Raw genomic sequence first — 17928 nt, forward strand, 5'->3', positions numbered from 1 at the left:
GATCATAGTGTGAGCTGAAGTTACCAGTAGTGGCTGCAGAAAGGTTGATTTGGCCTGTTTCCATTTCCTGTAGGGAACCATCCTTTAGGGTACCCTACTGTGTGAGTTCCTCGGTGACATTTTTCATAAGGGATCATGCAGCATCTGGCAGCGATATTTCAGGCTTCTTGATTCTTGGCTCTTCTTTTTGCTCCATCTAAATTTCTGGGGCTACATTTTCAGTGTCTTTTCCTTGAGTATGTCCCCACTATCACATATGTAAGCCCCTTAGGTCCTCAGAAGAAGGAAGGGAGAGGGAGCAGATGCATAGCCCAAGTATGGAGTTAGTGTACACAGGTCTGCTGCACTAATGGCAAGGTGAGCTTGGGAAGCCTGTTTCATACCTCAAGGCTTCAGTTTCCCCATCTTCAGATGAAAGGAAGGAGAGGGTAGAATATTCTAGAAATAGTTTATATACATAAACAGATGAAGTTCACTGTTAAAGAAGTATTACAATCTCTAACTCAAATTACTACTTCCTTTTTAAGTGCTGAATTTTTCTCCACATACCTGCTCACCCTCACACACTTTGGAGACCTCTGGCCTGGGGCTTGTGGGGAGACTTCAGAATTGACCTTGAACTTTGGGTCTGTGGAATTCTATACTCCCTTATCTGTTTTCCCACAGTGACTACCTCTCGTCTCCTTTCTCTCGCCTGCCTGTTCATACGCAGAATTCCCCACAGTTGCGGCTTCAGCCCTTAAAAAGTGTTGGAGATCCAGCCAGAGACATGAGGAGAAAGGTAGTAAGTGGATAAGGGTCTTACAGAGTCCAGGCCTACAAAGTTTTCTTTGAAACAGGGGTCAGACTTAGCTCCCATTCCAGCATTAGAGCCACTACTCCGACCTGGTCTATCTTAAACCTTAAAAAAAGATAGGTTTAGATTTTTTGTGGGAAGCTCTTGGCACAGCAGGGAATCTACTTTTGAATAAATACTGTGAGTTTAGACAAATGCTTCTCTCTCAGCATCTCATATTCAGTCTATCAAAACAAATAGTTTCTCTTTGCTGAAGGCACTCTGTTTTTTCTTGCCTTTGGAACAATGGTGTTCTTTCTGCCTAGCATACTCTGTCCCTGTCTTCATCTGGCTTACTTATGTTCATCCTGTGGTAGTCACTTCTTGAAGGAGGCCTTCCCTAACCATTCTTAGTCACAGTTGACTAAGCTGCTTTTCACTGTGTGCTTCCACAAACCTGCTTATAGCCTTTACCATACAACAATGCACTTGGCTGTTTGGTTGACTTTCTCCCACTGAGCTCCCTAAGTAACAGGGACCTTGTCTTATTATTCTGCTTTTAGGTTTTTCATACAGAGCTTAGGACTAATGGGTATTCCCTCATTTATTATATAATTGAACATCTGCTATTACCAGATCCCCATCTAGGTACTGAGTATATAATGGAAAGCAAGGCAACTGTGGATCATGGAGCTTCCAGTTTATTGTGAGATTTTGAGTAGATGGATAAAAGGATGAATCAACCCCATGAACTACTGTGTGTCCACTCCTAGGCTAGGTGCTATGTAGGATATAAAGGTAAATGAGAGCACAGTTCCTGCCTATAGAGAACTCATCATCTAGTTGTTTGTGCATGACTGTGATATGAGCTGTGAGTGGAGGAACCTGGACTTCTATGAGACATCCTTTATCATAGTCATAAAGCTGACTCCCAGGATGACACTTGTGACCTGCTGGTGTTACCGGGTCTTGAACAGTCTCATGCTGAGGGGCTAGAGCCTCCCTCTCATGGAATAGCTGCAGAATCTGGGCCAAGGACCTCTGGTGATTCCTTTTCCCCTTCATCTGTCCTATTTTAGAAGTCAGAGGAGGCCAGATTTGCTCACCCAACCTCTCTGCCTCAGCAGCTGCCCTCCCAGCAGCTGATGTCCAAGGATCAGGATGAGCAAGAGGAACTGGATTTTCTGTTTGACGAGGAGATGGAGCAGATGGATGGGCGGAAGAACACCTTCACCGCCTGGTCTGATGAGGAATCTGACTATGAGATTGATGACAGGGATGTCAACAAGATCCTCATTGTCACCCAGACACCACATTACATGCGCCGGCACCCAGGGGGGGACCGCACAGGCAATCACACCTCGCGTGCCAAGATGAGCGCCGAGCTGGCCAAGGTCATTAATGATGGCCTCTTCTACTATGAGCAGGACCTGTGGGCTGAGAAGTTTGAACCTGAGTATTCCCAGATCAAGGTGAGGCTTGGACATAGCAGTGAGTGTGGAGCCTGGGGTGCCTGTAGTGTACAGAGAAGAGGAAGATTGATTAGCTGTGCAACTTGAGGCAGGTCCTTATAATTCAGAGTCTCAGAATTTTTATATATGGGAAGGGGATGATGACTGGTGTCTAGCTTGGACATTAGGAGTGAGGGGTGATGTGTAAACACTGCAAACTCTTCAGGTGAGGCAGGGGTGATTATTATCCTATCTGTGGATCCACAGTTAATATTATGACAGTTGGCTAGACACTTCTGTGGGGAATAGAATAAGGGGTTAGATTTTTATTTCTAGTCTTAAATATTTAGGCATCTAAAAATTTAGAAGCCTTTTAAGAAGCTTGTGTTGAGTATGGAAAATGGAGAAGAGATAGGTCTTTTGAAAAATTGCTGCTGCCTGGAAACAGTCAAAACATCTTTGTTGTAGGATTTTACAGAGTGGGTATGTTTGGTGGTAGGTTGTCCTAGGTGAGCCCATGTAACAAGTAGCAGTGCATTTACTGGAAGGAAGGAAGAAGGAGAGTTGTCCAGCCACTGTGTGATAAGGCAGTAGCAGAAAGAGAGATGGGGAAACACTGGAGCTTTCAAGGGAGAGTCTGTAGTGAGTTCCTGGGGAACTCCTGTAAGCCTGATCTCAGTCTTACTACAGGGAGGGCAGGGCAAGTACTGTCTTTTTCTGGGCTAGCACACTTGTGCCAAGGTACCTAGGGTGAGGAATGGTGACTGGGCAGCTGAGAGCCTGGGGACCAGAATTCCATATATGTCGTTGTGAGAGCTACCCTCTCCAACTTCCTGCCAGTCTTGATTCCTTAAACAGGCTGGAAGAGCTTGCTTACTTACATCTTTCCCTACCCATCTCATAACCTCTGCAGCAAGAAGTCGAGAACTTCAAAAAAGTCAATATGATCAGCCGGGAGCAGTTTGACACACTGACCCCTGAGCCTCCTGTGGATCCCAACCAGGAAGTTCCTCCTGGGCCACCTCGGTTCCAGCAAGGTGAGAAGCAGACACCTGAGATCCTGACATGGGTGAGAGAGTCTGGGGCCTTGGACCAGGGGCTATCCAGGGGTGGATGCTACAGGCCTTTCCCTGCTTCCTGACTCCTCTCTCTGCCCCTGCAGTTCCCACGGATGCCCTGGCCAACAAGTTGTTTGGTGCTCCTGAGCCCTCCACCATCGCCCGCTCTCTACCAACCACTGTCCCAGAGTCACCAAACTACCGCAACACCAGGACCCCCCGTACTCCCCGGACACCACAGCTCAAAGACTCAAGCCAGACATCACGGTTTTACCCAGTAGTGAAAGAAGGACGGACACTGGATGCCAAGGTGAGGCATTCCTGTCAGGCTGCTCGGAGTCTTGGGCCTACTTCATTGCATTCCAGTGCTTTGCTTCTCTCCTTTGCCTTGTCTGAGCCAAGGAAGTGCCAAATCCTTCACCTGCTCTGTGTTCTGAGGCTGATGGGCTCGCCTAGGATTAGGTGGCCACATCTGCAAAATATACTGGGTGTGGGAGTGGTGGCCCCATGTAGAAAGGCCTAAGGAGGATTGACCAGGTATGAGTCCTTGGGCAAATCACTTCATTCCCAAACCTTGATTTCTTCACCTGTTTGAAATAGGCATACTGGTTCCTAGCTCACTGCTGTGAACATTATAAGAGAATGGATATGAAAATGCTATTGTAAAATGTGAGAGATCATGCCCATCTTAGTCCTACAAGTGCTTGATGCTCCTCAGAGTTGTAGGAGTACAAATAGTAACAAACCCTGGGCTAACCTTTGCAGATGCCTCGAAAAAGAAAGACAAGACACAGTTCAAACCCACCCTTGGAGAGCCATGTGGGTTGGGTGATGGATTCCCGTGAGCACAGGCCACGTACTGCTTCCATCAGGTACCTGGGGCAGTGGGGGAAGAGTGATCAGGCTGCCTGTGGGATGGGTGGGCAAGCATGAAATTGACTGGACCAAGAAGATTGGTCTGAAAATTAAAGGGACCCTCATTTAAGAGATTTTCAAAAAACCAGTGGTGTGGAAAGTTCAGCCCAGGACCAGGGAATGAGGTGGAGGCTTTTTTTCCTAAAGAAGTGGTGTGGCAGTCACATGAGACCAGATTTTCATACATGCAGAGAGAAAATCTCTCTGAATTGGTTTCCAAGCCTGGGTGTCTACTTTCTACCTGAGGAAGGATAGCCAGGTAGTTGAATAAACAGATTTCTGGGAGTCTCTCTGAGCCTACTGTGTCTTGGGAGGCTACCTGAAAAGTTTTAAAAATTTAAAAAATACATATTTATTGGCCGCAACCTATATCTACTGACCCTGCTTCTTGGGGTAGGATCCATGTTCTTTATTTATTTATTTATTTATTTCAGTAGGATGGCCCCAGTACGTGTTTCCTGTTTCCCAAAGCAAGCTTTGAGAGCCACCTACCTATGCTCTCTACTCCCTGCAGAGATAGCACAGACTGCAAATAGGCATACTTTTGAAGAAAATAACAATTGATCTTTGAACAATGAAGGGCCTGGGGTGCCCACCCCGCACACAGTTGAAAATCCGTGTATAACTTTTGACTCTCCAAAAGCCTGCTGTTAACCAGAAGCCTTACCAATAACATATAGTGAATTAGCACATGTTTTGCATATTATATGTATTACATACTGTATTCTTACAATAAACTGAAGAAAAAATGTTACTAAGAAAATCACAAGGGAACAGCAGACACTGGGGCCTACGTGGGGGTGGGGAGAGGGAGAAGAGTGAGGTGCAATTTACCTACGTAACAAACGTACACACATACCTCCAAACCTAAAATAAAAGTTAAAATCATAAGAGAAAATGTTTACTTCATCCTCGTGGTCTTCATTACGTTGAGCAGGCTGAGAAGGAGGGGTTGGTTTTGCTGTCTCAAGAGTAGCAAAGGTGGAAGAAATCTGCGTATAAGTGGACCCATGCATGGATCCATGCATTTCTTTTCTTTTTTTTTTTGAGAAGGAGACTGGCTCTGTTTCCCAGGCTGGAGTGCAGTGGCCAGATCTCAGCTCACTGCAAGCTCTGCCTCCTGGGTTTACACCATTCTCCTGCCTCAGCCTCCGGAGTAGCTGGGACTACAGGCGCCCACCACCTCGCCCGGCTAGTTTTTTTTTGTATTTTTTGGGGGGTGGAGTCTCGCTCTGTCGCCCAGACTGGAGTGCAGTGGCCGGATCTCAGCTCACTGCAAGCTCTGCCTCCTGGTTTTACACCATTCTCCTGCCTCAGCCTCCCGAGTAGCTGGGACTACAGGCGGCTAGTTTTTTTTTGTATTTTTAGTAGAGACGGGGTTTCACCGTGTTAGCCAGGATGGTCTCGATCTCCTGACCTCGTGATCCGCCCGTCTCGGCCTCCCAAAGTGCTGGGATTACAGGCTTGAGCCACCGCGCCCGGCGGTAATCCATGCATTTCAAACCCATGTTGTTCAAGGCTTCACTATAGGTGGGTTGACCCATGATGTCTCATTAAGGAAAGTTAAATGCTTAAAAGTTAATAAATGGTTAAAAGCTCAAGTTTTATCATGGGACACTTTTCTGCCATTAAATAGTCTTATGACCCTGGATGAGTCTCCTAATCTCTGTAAGCCTCAGTATCCTCTGTAAAACCCTTTGAGAGTTAATGCAGAGTTAATCAGTTCCATGGATATAAGTTAAAGGCCCGTAACTCGGCCTCCTTGTTTGATACTCTGTGAGAGGATGGATCTTGGCTGATAGAACGAATCAGAGGGACCCCTCCTAACCTTATGGTGGGGCTGCTGTGGGGAACCTGGTGACAGTATTTTTTGTGGTTTCTGTAGCTCCAGCCCCTCAGAAGGGACACCTACAGTTGGCAGCTATGGCTGTACCCCTCAGTCATTGCCCAAGTTCCAACATCCTTCCCATGAACTGCTCAAGGAAAATGGCTTCACACAACACGTCTACCATAAGTATCGTAGGCGCTGCCTTAATGGTAAGAAGTGAGGGGGGCAGGGGGCGATCCTCTGGGCCCTTTATTTAGACCCAGAGTGTAAGGATTGGGGGATATGGGGATAGGTGACTCTTCTCTCTGACTTCAGAGCAAAAAAAGACATGACATTATAGCAAGAAGGACTGAAGTTAGACTTGGGCCAGATAGTTTTAAACTGTAGGAAGCTAGGGGAATATGGCACTCACAACATTTGTGTTCCTTGATCTTCCTCTATTGATTATTAAAACTGTCAAGTATTTCTGTATCTCTGGCAAGATTACTGACGCAGCCATTGTCAGGTCTAGTCCACTGTCCATCACAAAAGGGTATGTAAGAGGTGGTATATGCTCTCTAGAACAAAGGTTGCCAAACTGTGATTTGTGAGTCAAATCCAGCCAATAGTCTGTTTTCATGTGGCGTTGGAGCTAAGGACAGTTTTTACATTTTTAAGGGGTTGTAAGAAAAAAAGATTTGTGACAGAGACTATGTCATCTATAAAGCCTGAAATATTTGTTCTCTGTCCCTTTACAGAAGTAGTTTGCTGATCCCCCCTGCAGATGATAGTGTAAGGAAAGAGCCTGTCTAGATGCTCTTATCTGTCCCCCTCTTAGCATTCTGATTGGTTGTGTGCATCTTTACAGTCAACCTATCTTGTCACCTGTAGTTACTAACTCACTCATCTCCTTTCATTCAACAAAACATGGCTGCTAAATTCTTGATTCATCCACTTCAGTTCTCTCTTTCCTACTTTGTGTGTAATAACAGCTTTATTGCGTTATAATTTACATATGATGTAACATACCTAAAGTATGCAATGTAATAGCTCTAAGTATATTCATATAGTTGTGTGCCCATCACCAGAATCAATTTTAGAACATTTTCATTACCCCCCAAAATGCTTTGCCCCTTACCAGTCATACTCATTATACATGCAAACTACTCCCCACCCCCCAAATCCTGCCAGTCCTATGAAACTACTAATCTACTTTCTGCCTCTGAGGATTTGCCTATTCTGGACATTTCACATAAATTATACTGTATGTAGTCCTTTGTTACTGGCTTCTTCCCCTTAGTATATTTGGTATACTGACAAATACACAGCAAGGTTCATGTCATAGCATGCATCAGTACTTTATTCTTTTTACTGCCAAATCGTATTCCATCATATGGATGTATCACATTTTGTGTATCCATTCATCAGTTGTTTGGCATTTGGGTTGTTTCTACTTTTTGTCTATTGTGAATAATGCTACTAGGCATATTCACATATAGGTTTCCTGTAGACGTAGCTTCTCCTTTATTTTGGATGAAAGAATATTATTTCTGGGTCATGGGGTAACCATGTTTAACCCTTTGACAAAATTAAACACTGTTTTCCAAAGTGGAAATTTTGGAATTTTATATTGAAGTATAAAATTTTATATTGAAAGATAAAATTTTCATTTTATATTTCTAAAAGCAGTATGTGAGGCTTCTGGTTTTTCACATCCTTCCAACATTTGTTTGTCTATTTTTATTTACTTTTGTTAACATTTATTTTTGAGACGGGGTTTTGCTCTGTCACCCAGGCTGGAATGCAGTGATTCAATTATAGTCCACTGCAGTCTCGAATTACCGACTCAAACAATCCTCCTGCCTCAGCCTCCTGAGTAGCTGGGACTACAGGCGTGTGCCACCATACCTATCTAATTACTGAAAGTTTTCTGTAGAGACAGCAGTCTCACTGTGTTGACCACGGTGGTCTTGAACTCCTGGCCTTACGCAGTCCTCCCTCCTCAGCCTCACAAAGTGCTGGAATTGCAGATGTGAGCAACCTTGCCCAGCCAAGATCCTTTTTTAACTGGATTGTTTTCCTAATTATTAAGTTGTAGGAATTCCTTTATCAGATACATGATTTGCAAATATTTTCTCTGATTCTACGGGTTATCTTTTCAAATTTTTGATGCGCAAAAATTTTTCATTTTAATGATATTCATTTTCTGGTTTGTTGCTCGTGCTTTTGGTGTTGTGTATTTTTTGATATTACTGTTATGTACTTGTGAATATTGTAGGACTCTTGAGGTAAATATTGGTAATGAGCCAAATATAGTTTGTTAGAATTTCCAGACAATTTGTTCATGCCTTGTCTTGTCTCGACGGCACTTGAAAGCAGTACCAGTTGAGGTGAAGAGCTAGACTGCCAGCCTGGTTCAGAAGCTGCTGCCACCTGCTCCTGGAAAAGTACAGGCCCAGCTCCCAGCATCAGGGCCTGTTACAGAGTGGTTAGTGCTCAATAAACATCTGCTGAATGACTGAGTGGCAGATGATGAGTGAGGGAATTTGGAGATATAAGAGAAAGGACCAAGTCTTAAATTCCAGAATCCTTTGTCCCTGAAGCAAGGGCAGCCTGAACCTGAGACATGTCTTTCCTCCTTTCCCATCAGAGCGGAAACGCTTGGGCATTGGCCAGTCTCAGGAGATGAACACACTCTTCCGCTTCTGGTCCTTCTTCCTCCGAGATCACTTCAACAAAAAGATGTATGAGGAGTTCAAGCAGCTGGCTCTGGAGGACGCCAAAGAAGGCTACAGGTGAGCAGGTTTGGGGTGGGGGACTTTGGCTGGTGCTTAGGGATGGTGTGGGATCCCTAGTTGGTCTGCTTCCAGAACTGTAGTTGGAAATTCCTTGCATGTGTATTTTCATTCATATACTTGATGAAAAATTTGGTTTTAAATGAGCAGTATATTCACATGGTTTAAATTCGAAACAGTTTAAAAGGTTATATAATGAAGAGTCATCTCATCCCTGTCGCCCACCCATCTGGTGTCTTTCCCCACAGACAACCAGTATTAGAATCTTGTGGGTCCTTTATAAAGGACCCTGTGTAAGTAAGTAGATATCTGTGTAGTCTTCTATGCCACTACCACTCCTTTTGTTTACGTAAAAGCTGGCCTATGTTATAATATTTTCTGCACCTTGCGTTTGTTTTTGTTTAATACTATATTTTGGAGATCATTCTATATCTGTACTTTTCTTGTTTTTTTTTATAGGCTGTAACATGGTCTTATACTATATGGATGTACCATGATTTATTTAGTCAGTCTGCTATTAATAGATACTTAGGTTGTTTCCAATATTTTGCTATTAAAAAAACCTTAAGAGTCCTTTTTTCCTGGCTGGGTGGCTCACACCTATAATCCCTGCGCTTTGAGAGGCCAAGACAGAAGGATCACTTGAGCTCAGCCTGGGCTCAAGTGATCGTTCTGCCATAGCAAGACCCTGTATCTATTAAGTTTAAAAAAAAAAAAAAAAAGACCTCCCCATGCCCCCACACCTTCCCCGATTTTCAATGTAAAATGTGCTGTCTGTAAACTACATGAAAAAAGACAAGTTTGGAAAAGCTGATGAAAACATCCATCATTCCAGAGACAGCAAGTGTTATTCTGCCATTAAGCTTCCTAGTTTCTTCTTGACATATTTAATGTATTTAGCTCACCCTGTAAAGTTTGTGCTCTTCCAGACTTTGTATGCATATGTAGTTGTATAATATACATATTTGTTTACAAAAATTGACTCATGGGATCATTCTACGTCTAACATGTTCAAACATGTCTTTTCCATTTGATAATATATTGTAAGCATTCTTCACTATCCTTAAGTATACATTTATACTATTAATTTCTAATAGCTTATATTACCCTATTGTATAGATTTACCATGATTTTTCTTAATTACATCTCTCTTCGTTGACATTTGTATTTTGCTTAATAATGCTGCTGTAAACAGTTTTGTACATCTGTTAAGATCTAAATCTGGGCTGGGTGCGGTGGCTCACACCTTTAATCCCAGCACTTTGGGAGGGCGACGCAGGCAGATCACTTGAGGTCAAGAGTTTGAGACCAGCCTGGCCAACATGGTGAAGCCCCATCTCTACTAAAAATACAAAAATTAGCTGGGTGTGGTGGCACATGCCTGTAGTCCCAGCTACATGGGAAGCTGAGCCAGGAGAATGGCTTGAACCTGGGAGGCAGAGGTTGCAGTGAGTGAAGATGGTGCCACTGCACTCCAGCCTGGATGACTGAGCGATACTTTGTCTCAAAAAAACAAAAGATCTAAATCTGCAGTTTTGGCCATTTCCTTGGCATGTATCTTTTTTTTTTTTTTTGGAGATGAGTCTTACTCTGTCGCCCAGGCTGGAGTGCAGTGGCACAATCTTGGCTCACTGCAACCTCCGCCTCCCGGATTCAAGCGATTCTTGTGCCTCAGCCTCCCTAGTAGCTGAGATTACAGGCACCCACCACCACACCTGGCTAATTTTTGTATTTTAGTAGAGATGGGGTTTCACCATGTTGGCCGGGCTGGTCTCGAACTCCAGTCCTCAAGTGATCCGAGTGCCTTGGCCTCAGTGCTCGGATTATAGACGTGAGCCACTGTGCCTGTCTGCATGTGTTCCTTGAAGTGAAATTTCTGAGTCAGATAAATGAACAGACCTACTAATTGGCATGGTTAAATGGCTTTGCAGAGTTCTTATACCAGGGATTGGCCAACTTTTTCTGGAAAGAGTCAGTAAATACTTTAGGCTTTGTTGGCCATAAGGTCTTTGTCATAACTACTCAATTCCGTTCACTCTGTTACTGTAGCAGAAAGCAACCACAGACACTTCATAAAAGAAGAGGAGTAAACAGATGTTTGTGGCAGGGGGCTGTTTGTTGACCCCAGGAAAGCTCTGAACATTTTATACTGGACCCACTTAGACTAGCATTCTTAAAGCATATATGCTGTTTTTGCAATACAGAAATAACACATGGTTTAAACTGTTTCATAGTTCCTCTGTTACACAGGCACGTTTCCCATTTTACAGATGAAGAAACTGTGCCCTGATTTCACTGACTTGTGTTCTACAGATATGGTTTGGAGTGCCTTTTTCGATACTACAGTTATGGCCTGGAAAAGAAGTTCCGGCTGGACATATTCAAGGATTTTCAGGAGGAAACGGTGAAGGACTATGAAGCTGGTAAGAGCCAGAGTTGGATCTGAGTGAGGCTTGGTCATGTAGGCCTCCTCTTCCCCAGTTCTACCTGGGTCTTTCTGTGTATTACACAACACCTCCCTCTCCTCTGAGCGTCTTTATCCTCACCAGCTCAGCTTTTATGTACCTCTCCCTACAGGCCAACTGTATGGGCTGGAGAAGTTCTGGGCCTTCTTAAAATATTCCAAAGCCAAAAATTTGGACATTGACCCCAAACTGCAAGAATACCTCGGCAAATTCCGACGTCTTGAAGACTTCCGAGTAGATGTAAGTGAAACTCTTTCTCTCACCCTACTTGTCCTGGAAAGAAAACTGGACCAGGAATCAGGATACTTGGATTCTGGTCCAGCTGTGCCCCTAGCCCAGGAACCCCTCTCCCTGCTCCCCACAATTTGGGCTTTAGTGTTTTTCACCTTTAAAATGGAGAGTGGCCAATGAAGGCTAGTTGGAGATAGTTGTATGGTTGCTCCTGCTTCCCTCTTCTGTGGTACCATCATAATGCTCTCTCTCTCCTTTCTCACCACCCTCCTTGCTATTGTGCCCAAGTTAGCCACTACTAGTTGGTCAGGATGGGTATCCAAGATACACACATTTGTTCTTTTTGGAAAAGGCCAATTCCAACCCCAGTTTATAAATTAATGCCCAGGTCTCTATGTTCTTGGAGCAGTGCCTCAACGGTGACATCCAGTGGCAGGGCTGGGTTATTACTGCTGGGTATATCAAGGGAAGATGGAGTGATTTAATTGATTCAGCAGATACTGATTGGATGTCTCTGTGCTCAGTGCTTTAGAGATAAGGGAAAGAGACTCAGTTTTTCCTTCTGAGAGTTTATAATGTAGTAGAAATGTCTGTTTGTCTTATTCCCTTCAAACCTTTTAGCAAAAAGGCAAATGCAAGTAAATGACAATACTAGCCCTTACATTTTGTGTTACTCTGTTCTCTCTCTGCTAATAAAGACATACCCGAGACTGGGTAATTTATAAGGGAAAGAGGTTTAATTAACTCACAGTTCTGCAGGGCCGGTGAGGCCTCAGGAAACTTAAAATCTTGGCAGAAGGGGAAGCAAATACATCCTTCTTTACATGGTGGCAGCAAGGAGAAGTGCAGAGCAAAGGGGGGTAAAAGCCCCCCCCCTTTTTTTGAGATAGAGTCTTGCTCTGTCACCCAGGCTGGAGTGCAGTGGCACGATCTTGGCTCACTGCAACCTCTGCCTCCTGGGTTCAAGTGATCCTCCTGCTTTAGCCTCCTGAGTAGCTGGGATTATAGGTGCACACCACCACGTCTGGCTAATTTTTGTATTTTTAGCAGAGATGGGGTTTCACCATATTGGCCAGGCTGGTCTTGAACTCCTGACCTCGTGATCCACCCGCCTCGGCCTCCCAAAGTGCTGGGATTACAGGTGTGAGCCACCACGCTCGGCCCAAAAGCCCCTTATAAAACCATCAGATCTTGTGAGAACTCACTCATTATCATGAGAACGAGATGGGGGAAACTGCCCCCATGATGCAGTTATCTCCACCTGGTCTCTCACACAACATGTGGGGATTATGGGAACTACAATTCAAGATCTAGATTTGGGTGGAGACACAGCCAAACCATATCCAATTTACTATTTTAAAACTGCCATTTATTGGGTGTTTATTATGTGCCAGGTACTTTACATTGACCTTATTTAACCTTTATGTGGTGATGCAGACAGGACTTATTAGATAGGTTAACTGAAGTTCGTGGCCATCCAGTGACATAATGGCAGAGCCACTCAGGTCTCTCAATATAAACACAAACCTGTTTTCTTTCATTCTTAAGCATTTCCACCCTTGGGGAGGAGAGGGAAGGGGAACAGGGTACAAGTTACAGAGAACCCTTGTGATTTCTCTGGGTGGAACAAGGACTCAGTTTTGGTTACCAAAATGGGAAGGAAACGTCTGTCTTCGGGGTTATAGGACCTTTGTTAGTGCTAAGGCCAGGCTGGAGCATGGTCTGAGTCTTAGTTCAGGATCCTCTGGACATTGAAGAGAATGAGGTGATCCTCGGAAGGATCTGGGCCTTCTGAGCTGAGAGTCGCAGCATACTGCATGCCACATTCCACATTTCTGAGCAAGAGATCCCTTCTTGGAAGGGAAGCAGATATGAGATTGGCTAAAAGCCTGGCCTTTTGGGGCAGATAGACCTAAATTTTGTCTTTATCAGTTACCAGCTGTGAGACCATGGGGAAGTTACTTTTTTCTGCTTCAGTTTTCTCATCTATAAAATCAGATGTCCATGGGTCCACATCAGAGGGTGATGCTGACTCCATAAGAGAATGTGCATAAAACAGCACAAGGTGTGGCATGGAGAAACGCTTAATAACTGATAATTTATTTTTAAGGTTAATTGTCTATTCATTATCTATATTTGGAGGTAGAAAGTAGAAAGTGTCTAGACGGGCCTGGCAAGGAAGAGGGCGTAGATAGTACCTCCGATCACCTGTGACTCCTTCCTCTGTTGCAGCCCCCCATGGGTGAGGAGGGCAACCACAAGCGACACTCAGTGGTAGCAGGAGGTGGCAGCGGTGAGGGCAGGAAGCGGTGCCCCTCCCAGTCTTCCAGCAGGTCTGCTGCCGTGATCAGCCAACCCCCTACACCACCCACCGGCCAGCCCGTCCGGGAAGATGCCAAATGGACAAGCCAGCACTCGAACACACAGACTTTGGGAAAGTGAAAAGCTCCTTAGCCCTGGGGCTTGAGGGGGGAAAGGGGTAGGGTGGGTAAGAGTCCATGGGGGTGCCCAGTCCCAGGAGAGGGGACAATGAAGGGACAGGCCTGGAGTTACTAGGACAGGCCTTTGTGTTGAGTAGCAATGTGTACACCATTTGGGCTATCAGAGGTACCCCTGGGCAAGAGCCTCTACATCCCCTTCCCCTTCCTCTCTCCATGACTCTTGACATCCTAGCTTCTTCTAAGGGGGGAGGGAAAGGGGGGAAATTTTTATATATATATATACATATATATATATCAAGTTTTAAATTATTGATAGTTCATCTGGATTACCAAAATCACTCTGCAGCCCTGCCCGCGGCTAATAGGCTGCAACCCTGGTCCCCACTCCTAACCTCCTCTTGCTCCCCCTCAAGCCAACTATGCAGCCCACAAGAAGGCCCTGCGGGCCCCCCATAGCCCAGCACTGTCCCATAGAAGGCTCTGGCGGCACCTCTGGGCCGCAGGAGCATCAGCCCCTTGATCATCTGGGGTTTGTCATCACCATGTTTTCTCCCTGCTGTCCCCACCCTGCCCTTCTGCCATCTTCTGGGAGAAGGAAACCAAAGGATCTAAAACTGGGGTTTGGGGGAAGGTTTCAGCCTCTCCCCACTCCCCTTGCCCACACCCTTTACTCCCCAGCCCAGAGAGACGCTGCTTTTACCAGGAAAGACTATTGAAAGATGATTTATTTTATTTTTCTCTGACCTTTCCATCCTCGAGAAAATGGGGAAAAAAAAAAAAAAAAGACAAAATCAACCTTAAAAGACCAAAAAAAAAAAAAAAATCAGATAAACCCCCACCTAATCCACAGAAAGTGATGTCTTTCCCCTCCCCCTTGGAATTTTTGTTTTGTTTTTGGAAATAATATTTTTTTAAAAGTTGCCTTATTGTGGAGCGGGAATCTGAAATACCCAAATGCCTGTTTTCCTCGGTGGAGTCAACCCGAAGAGCTCCCACCTTCTCTGGATGTGCCTGGGCTTGGACTGGCTAGATAATCTTTCTCTGGACTGTTGCATGTACAGTGCCTCCATCCTGGAGGCAAGAGAGTTGGGAGTGGCTCGAATCAGAGCCGTGCCCAAGATATCCCTGCTGTTGCATCGTTTGAAGCTGACGTCCTGTGTCTGTACACTGCTGCCACTGTTGTGTCCTCGCTCTGCTTGCTGTTGCCTCACGCCAGGCCCCGTCCTGCCGTGACACCCTTCATCCTACCCTTGGAACCCCAAGGCCAAGTTTGCTTCAAACTGTTGGAGAACAGAGTTGGCCTGCATCTGGAACACACTTGTCCTCAGCTTGACCGTCTCCCCACACCCCAGAGTGGAAAGGTGAACACCTGCAGCTGAGGCTTGGAAACATTTCTTGTGTTGCCCTGAAAAATCTCTGAGACCTCAGGGAGGCTCTGTCTCTCTTAAAAGGTGGAGAAAGATGCCATTCTCTTCCTAAGGTCTGGTGGAGTCTCCCCATCTTGCATACCCTTCTGCAAGCCATCTATCTCTGCTCACTCTCCAATTGACCCGCCTGGGAACAAGGGATGAGGAGGAGTTGGGGGCTGGGGGGAATCCTGCCAGTTGGTGAAGCCCTGTGGCAGGAAGGTATATGTGGACATAGAGTATACCTGATTCTCTTCTTCAGCCACTTGACTGTTTGGGTTGGGCTGTGAATGACAGTGGAATGGCTGGAGTCTGCTGTTGTCAGAAGGCAGGGAGGGTGATGAAGGACTGACCCACATGGACTGGGATGTGTGTCGGTTATGGGCATGACTGCACATTCACTCTCGGTGGGATCTGGGCAACATGGAGGAGTTTATGGTCCTGTTGCTTACTTACTGCAATGTCTTTGGCCCTCCTTTTCAACTGGTTCCTCTGTTGGGCCCAAAGGTGGGGAGTAGGAGACAGTATCCCAGGCTGACAAGGCCTTGCCCTTTACCTTGGGCACCTTGTTAATTTTTAGCCTGTGCCCTTCCCCACCTTTGCCCTCCCAGTGGTTGGTATGTGGGAAGCCCATCTCAGTTCTGTGACTTCATGTCTCAAACCAAGGATGAGTGTCTGGTCTCTGCTATGATGGTGGTATCTGAGGCCTTTCCCTGCCCAGTCTGGTGCCTGCCCCACATTGTACCAGACACTGGATTCCTGGACCCCCTTCTCCTTTCCTTTCCTTCAGGTCACGCAGCCCTGTACTGTATCCAGCACCACAGAAACCTCAGTGTTTTTCGTCTGCTGGTTTGGGGCACAAGGAAGCCTTAGGGTATGGGGAAAGGCTGTTATTACTTAGAGTTTACTCCCAGGCCAGGGGGCTGCCATCTTTTTCACAGACATCCCTGAAAGGAAGCCCCTTTGGGGCAGGGAGGCGAGGACTTCATCTCAACATAGGCTGGTGGTTGGTAGGGGAGCTTTTTCTTTTTTTTCTTTTCTTTTCTTTTCTTTTTTTTTTTTTTTTTTTTTTTCTTTTTTTTTTTTTTTTTTTTTTTTTTTGGTAACATGTTAGGAGTTAATGTTGCAAAGAGTAGTTTACATCTTCACTTTCTGAAGACACTTGAATTTAGGACCGATGTATCTGTGACAAGCATGCCAGAAGTGGCAGGGGCCATCAGGGCTAACCACTTCACACCCACCATCCTCCCATGGGGATCCAAGACCTGAGATAAAGCAACAGCCTGCCCAGATCCCTCTGTTCATCCTATCCCTTCCAAGGTTGGTCCATGCCAACATAACCTCTGGGCATCAGACATCAGCAGGTCTGTGTGCCTCAGCCCTGTTAAGGGGAAGGTTTCTCTTTCGCCCTCTTCCTGCACCTGGGAGCAAAGGCACTACCAGTAGAGAAGGGCCATCCGGCCCTGCCCCAGCCTGGACCCCTGGGGCTCAGATAGAGGTGCTGAGCCCCTATGTCAAAGTTGTTAAATGTTTTTGTTTTGTTCCATTGTAGCTCTTTTTTTCCCCCCCCTTTCCTGGTGATTGATTTTACAAAAGAAAGTAAGCTGCTTAGAAGGCCCTGGAAGGGAAGTGAGGAGGAGGGACAAGGAAGATGACTAGTTACGGAGGGTAAGGTTGTTTTTTGCCAAAAAAGCCTAGGTAGAGTGATCTGAATTATCTGGCACCCTCCTGAATGGAACCCCAGAGTACCTCCTGTGTGGAAGGGTCCCTGGATTTTCCCTAACACCCACCCTCTCCCCCTTCAGCCATGCTGATGGCAGAGAAGATAAGAACTTGGAGCCCATTTCTCACTGGAGAGGAAAACTTGTCATCTGGCTTTGCGGAGAAGGTTCCACCTTACGCTCGTAGTACATTATCTTTACTATGTGCTAGGATATCATATTTAAAAGGACAAAAAAAATGTAAAATACTTGAATGAGCTTGTATTATAACATTAATATTATTGAGAGTATCTGCTTTCCAGGCTGAAGTGATTCATTCATTATTCTAGTCCTGCTTTAGTCCTTTGTAATTTGTGGTAATTATGCTTTTCTTTTTAATACAAAAAAAATGTATAAAAATAAACACTTGAAAAGGCAAAATACTGGCTGGTCTTCCATCTAGGGTACTGTTATTTGGTGTGAAGGATGGGTTTCTGGTAGGGTTCCCCCAGATCCGGAGGAACCCTGCACTTAGTGTGCACATGAAACCTCAGCAGGGGCTTTGCCATTGTGCTTTGAGGAGTCTGCCTAAGGCAGGGGCTTCTATAAGCCTTGAATTCATGTCCACCTTGTGTCTTAAGTGAGACATGACAGTCACAGCCAGTGCCACAAAACAACAGTCCAGCATAATACCAGGATTTCAGTGCACTTGTCAGCTTCCAAGTTTTCCATCCACTGGCTGTGGCCTGCATTGTGTTATGAGACAGCCAAGAAGAAAAAGGTTGATGAGGCTCCTTCTGGAGGGTTGCCACAACCCCTCTATGAACAGACTTCCACGGGGGTGAAGGAGGAATGATCCAGCACCATGTGGCCTTATGGAATCC

The 17928-nt window shown here is 45.4% G+C and overlaps 1 protein-coding gene across 1 annotated transcript in view; it reads left to right on the forward strand.

Annotated features, from left to right (window-relative positions):
• LARP1 (La ribonucleoprotein domain family, member 1) overlaps positions 1 to 14761 on the forward strand; it is a 102601-nt gene extending 87840 nt beyond the window's left edge. Inside the window, exons 11-19 of the mRNA XM_011931650.1 lie at positions 1855 to 2247; positions 3140 to 3263; positions 3389 to 3594; positions 4050 to 4156; positions 6085 to 6236; positions 8657 to 8801; positions 11115 to 11224; positions 11379 to 11506; positions 13730 to 14761. Of these exons, the coding sequence (XP_011787040.1) occupies positions 1855 to 2247; positions 3140 to 3263; positions 3389 to 3594; positions 4050 to 4156; positions 6085 to 6236; positions 8657 to 8801; positions 11115 to 11224; positions 11379 to 11506; positions 13730 to 13939 (1575 nt within the window). The 3' untranslated portion in view covers positions 13940 to 14761. The remainder of the gene's footprint in view (positions 1 to 1854; positions 2248 to 3139; positions 3264 to 3388; positions 3595 to 4049; positions 4157 to 6084; positions 6237 to 8656; positions 8802 to 11114; positions 11225 to 11378; positions 11507 to 13729) is intronic.
• The last annotated feature ends 3167 nt before the right edge of the window (positions 14762 to 17928 follow it).

The sequence above is a fragment of the Colobus angolensis genome, unplaced genomic scaffold (genome assembly GCF_000951035.1).
Source record: "Colobus angolensis palliatus isolate OR3802 unplaced genomic scaffold, Cang.pa_1.0 Scaffold90, whole genome shotgun sequence".
In the NCBI taxonomy this organism is placed as follows: Eukaryota; Metazoa; Chordata; class Mammalia; order Primates; family Cercopithecidae; genus Colobus; species Colobus angolensis.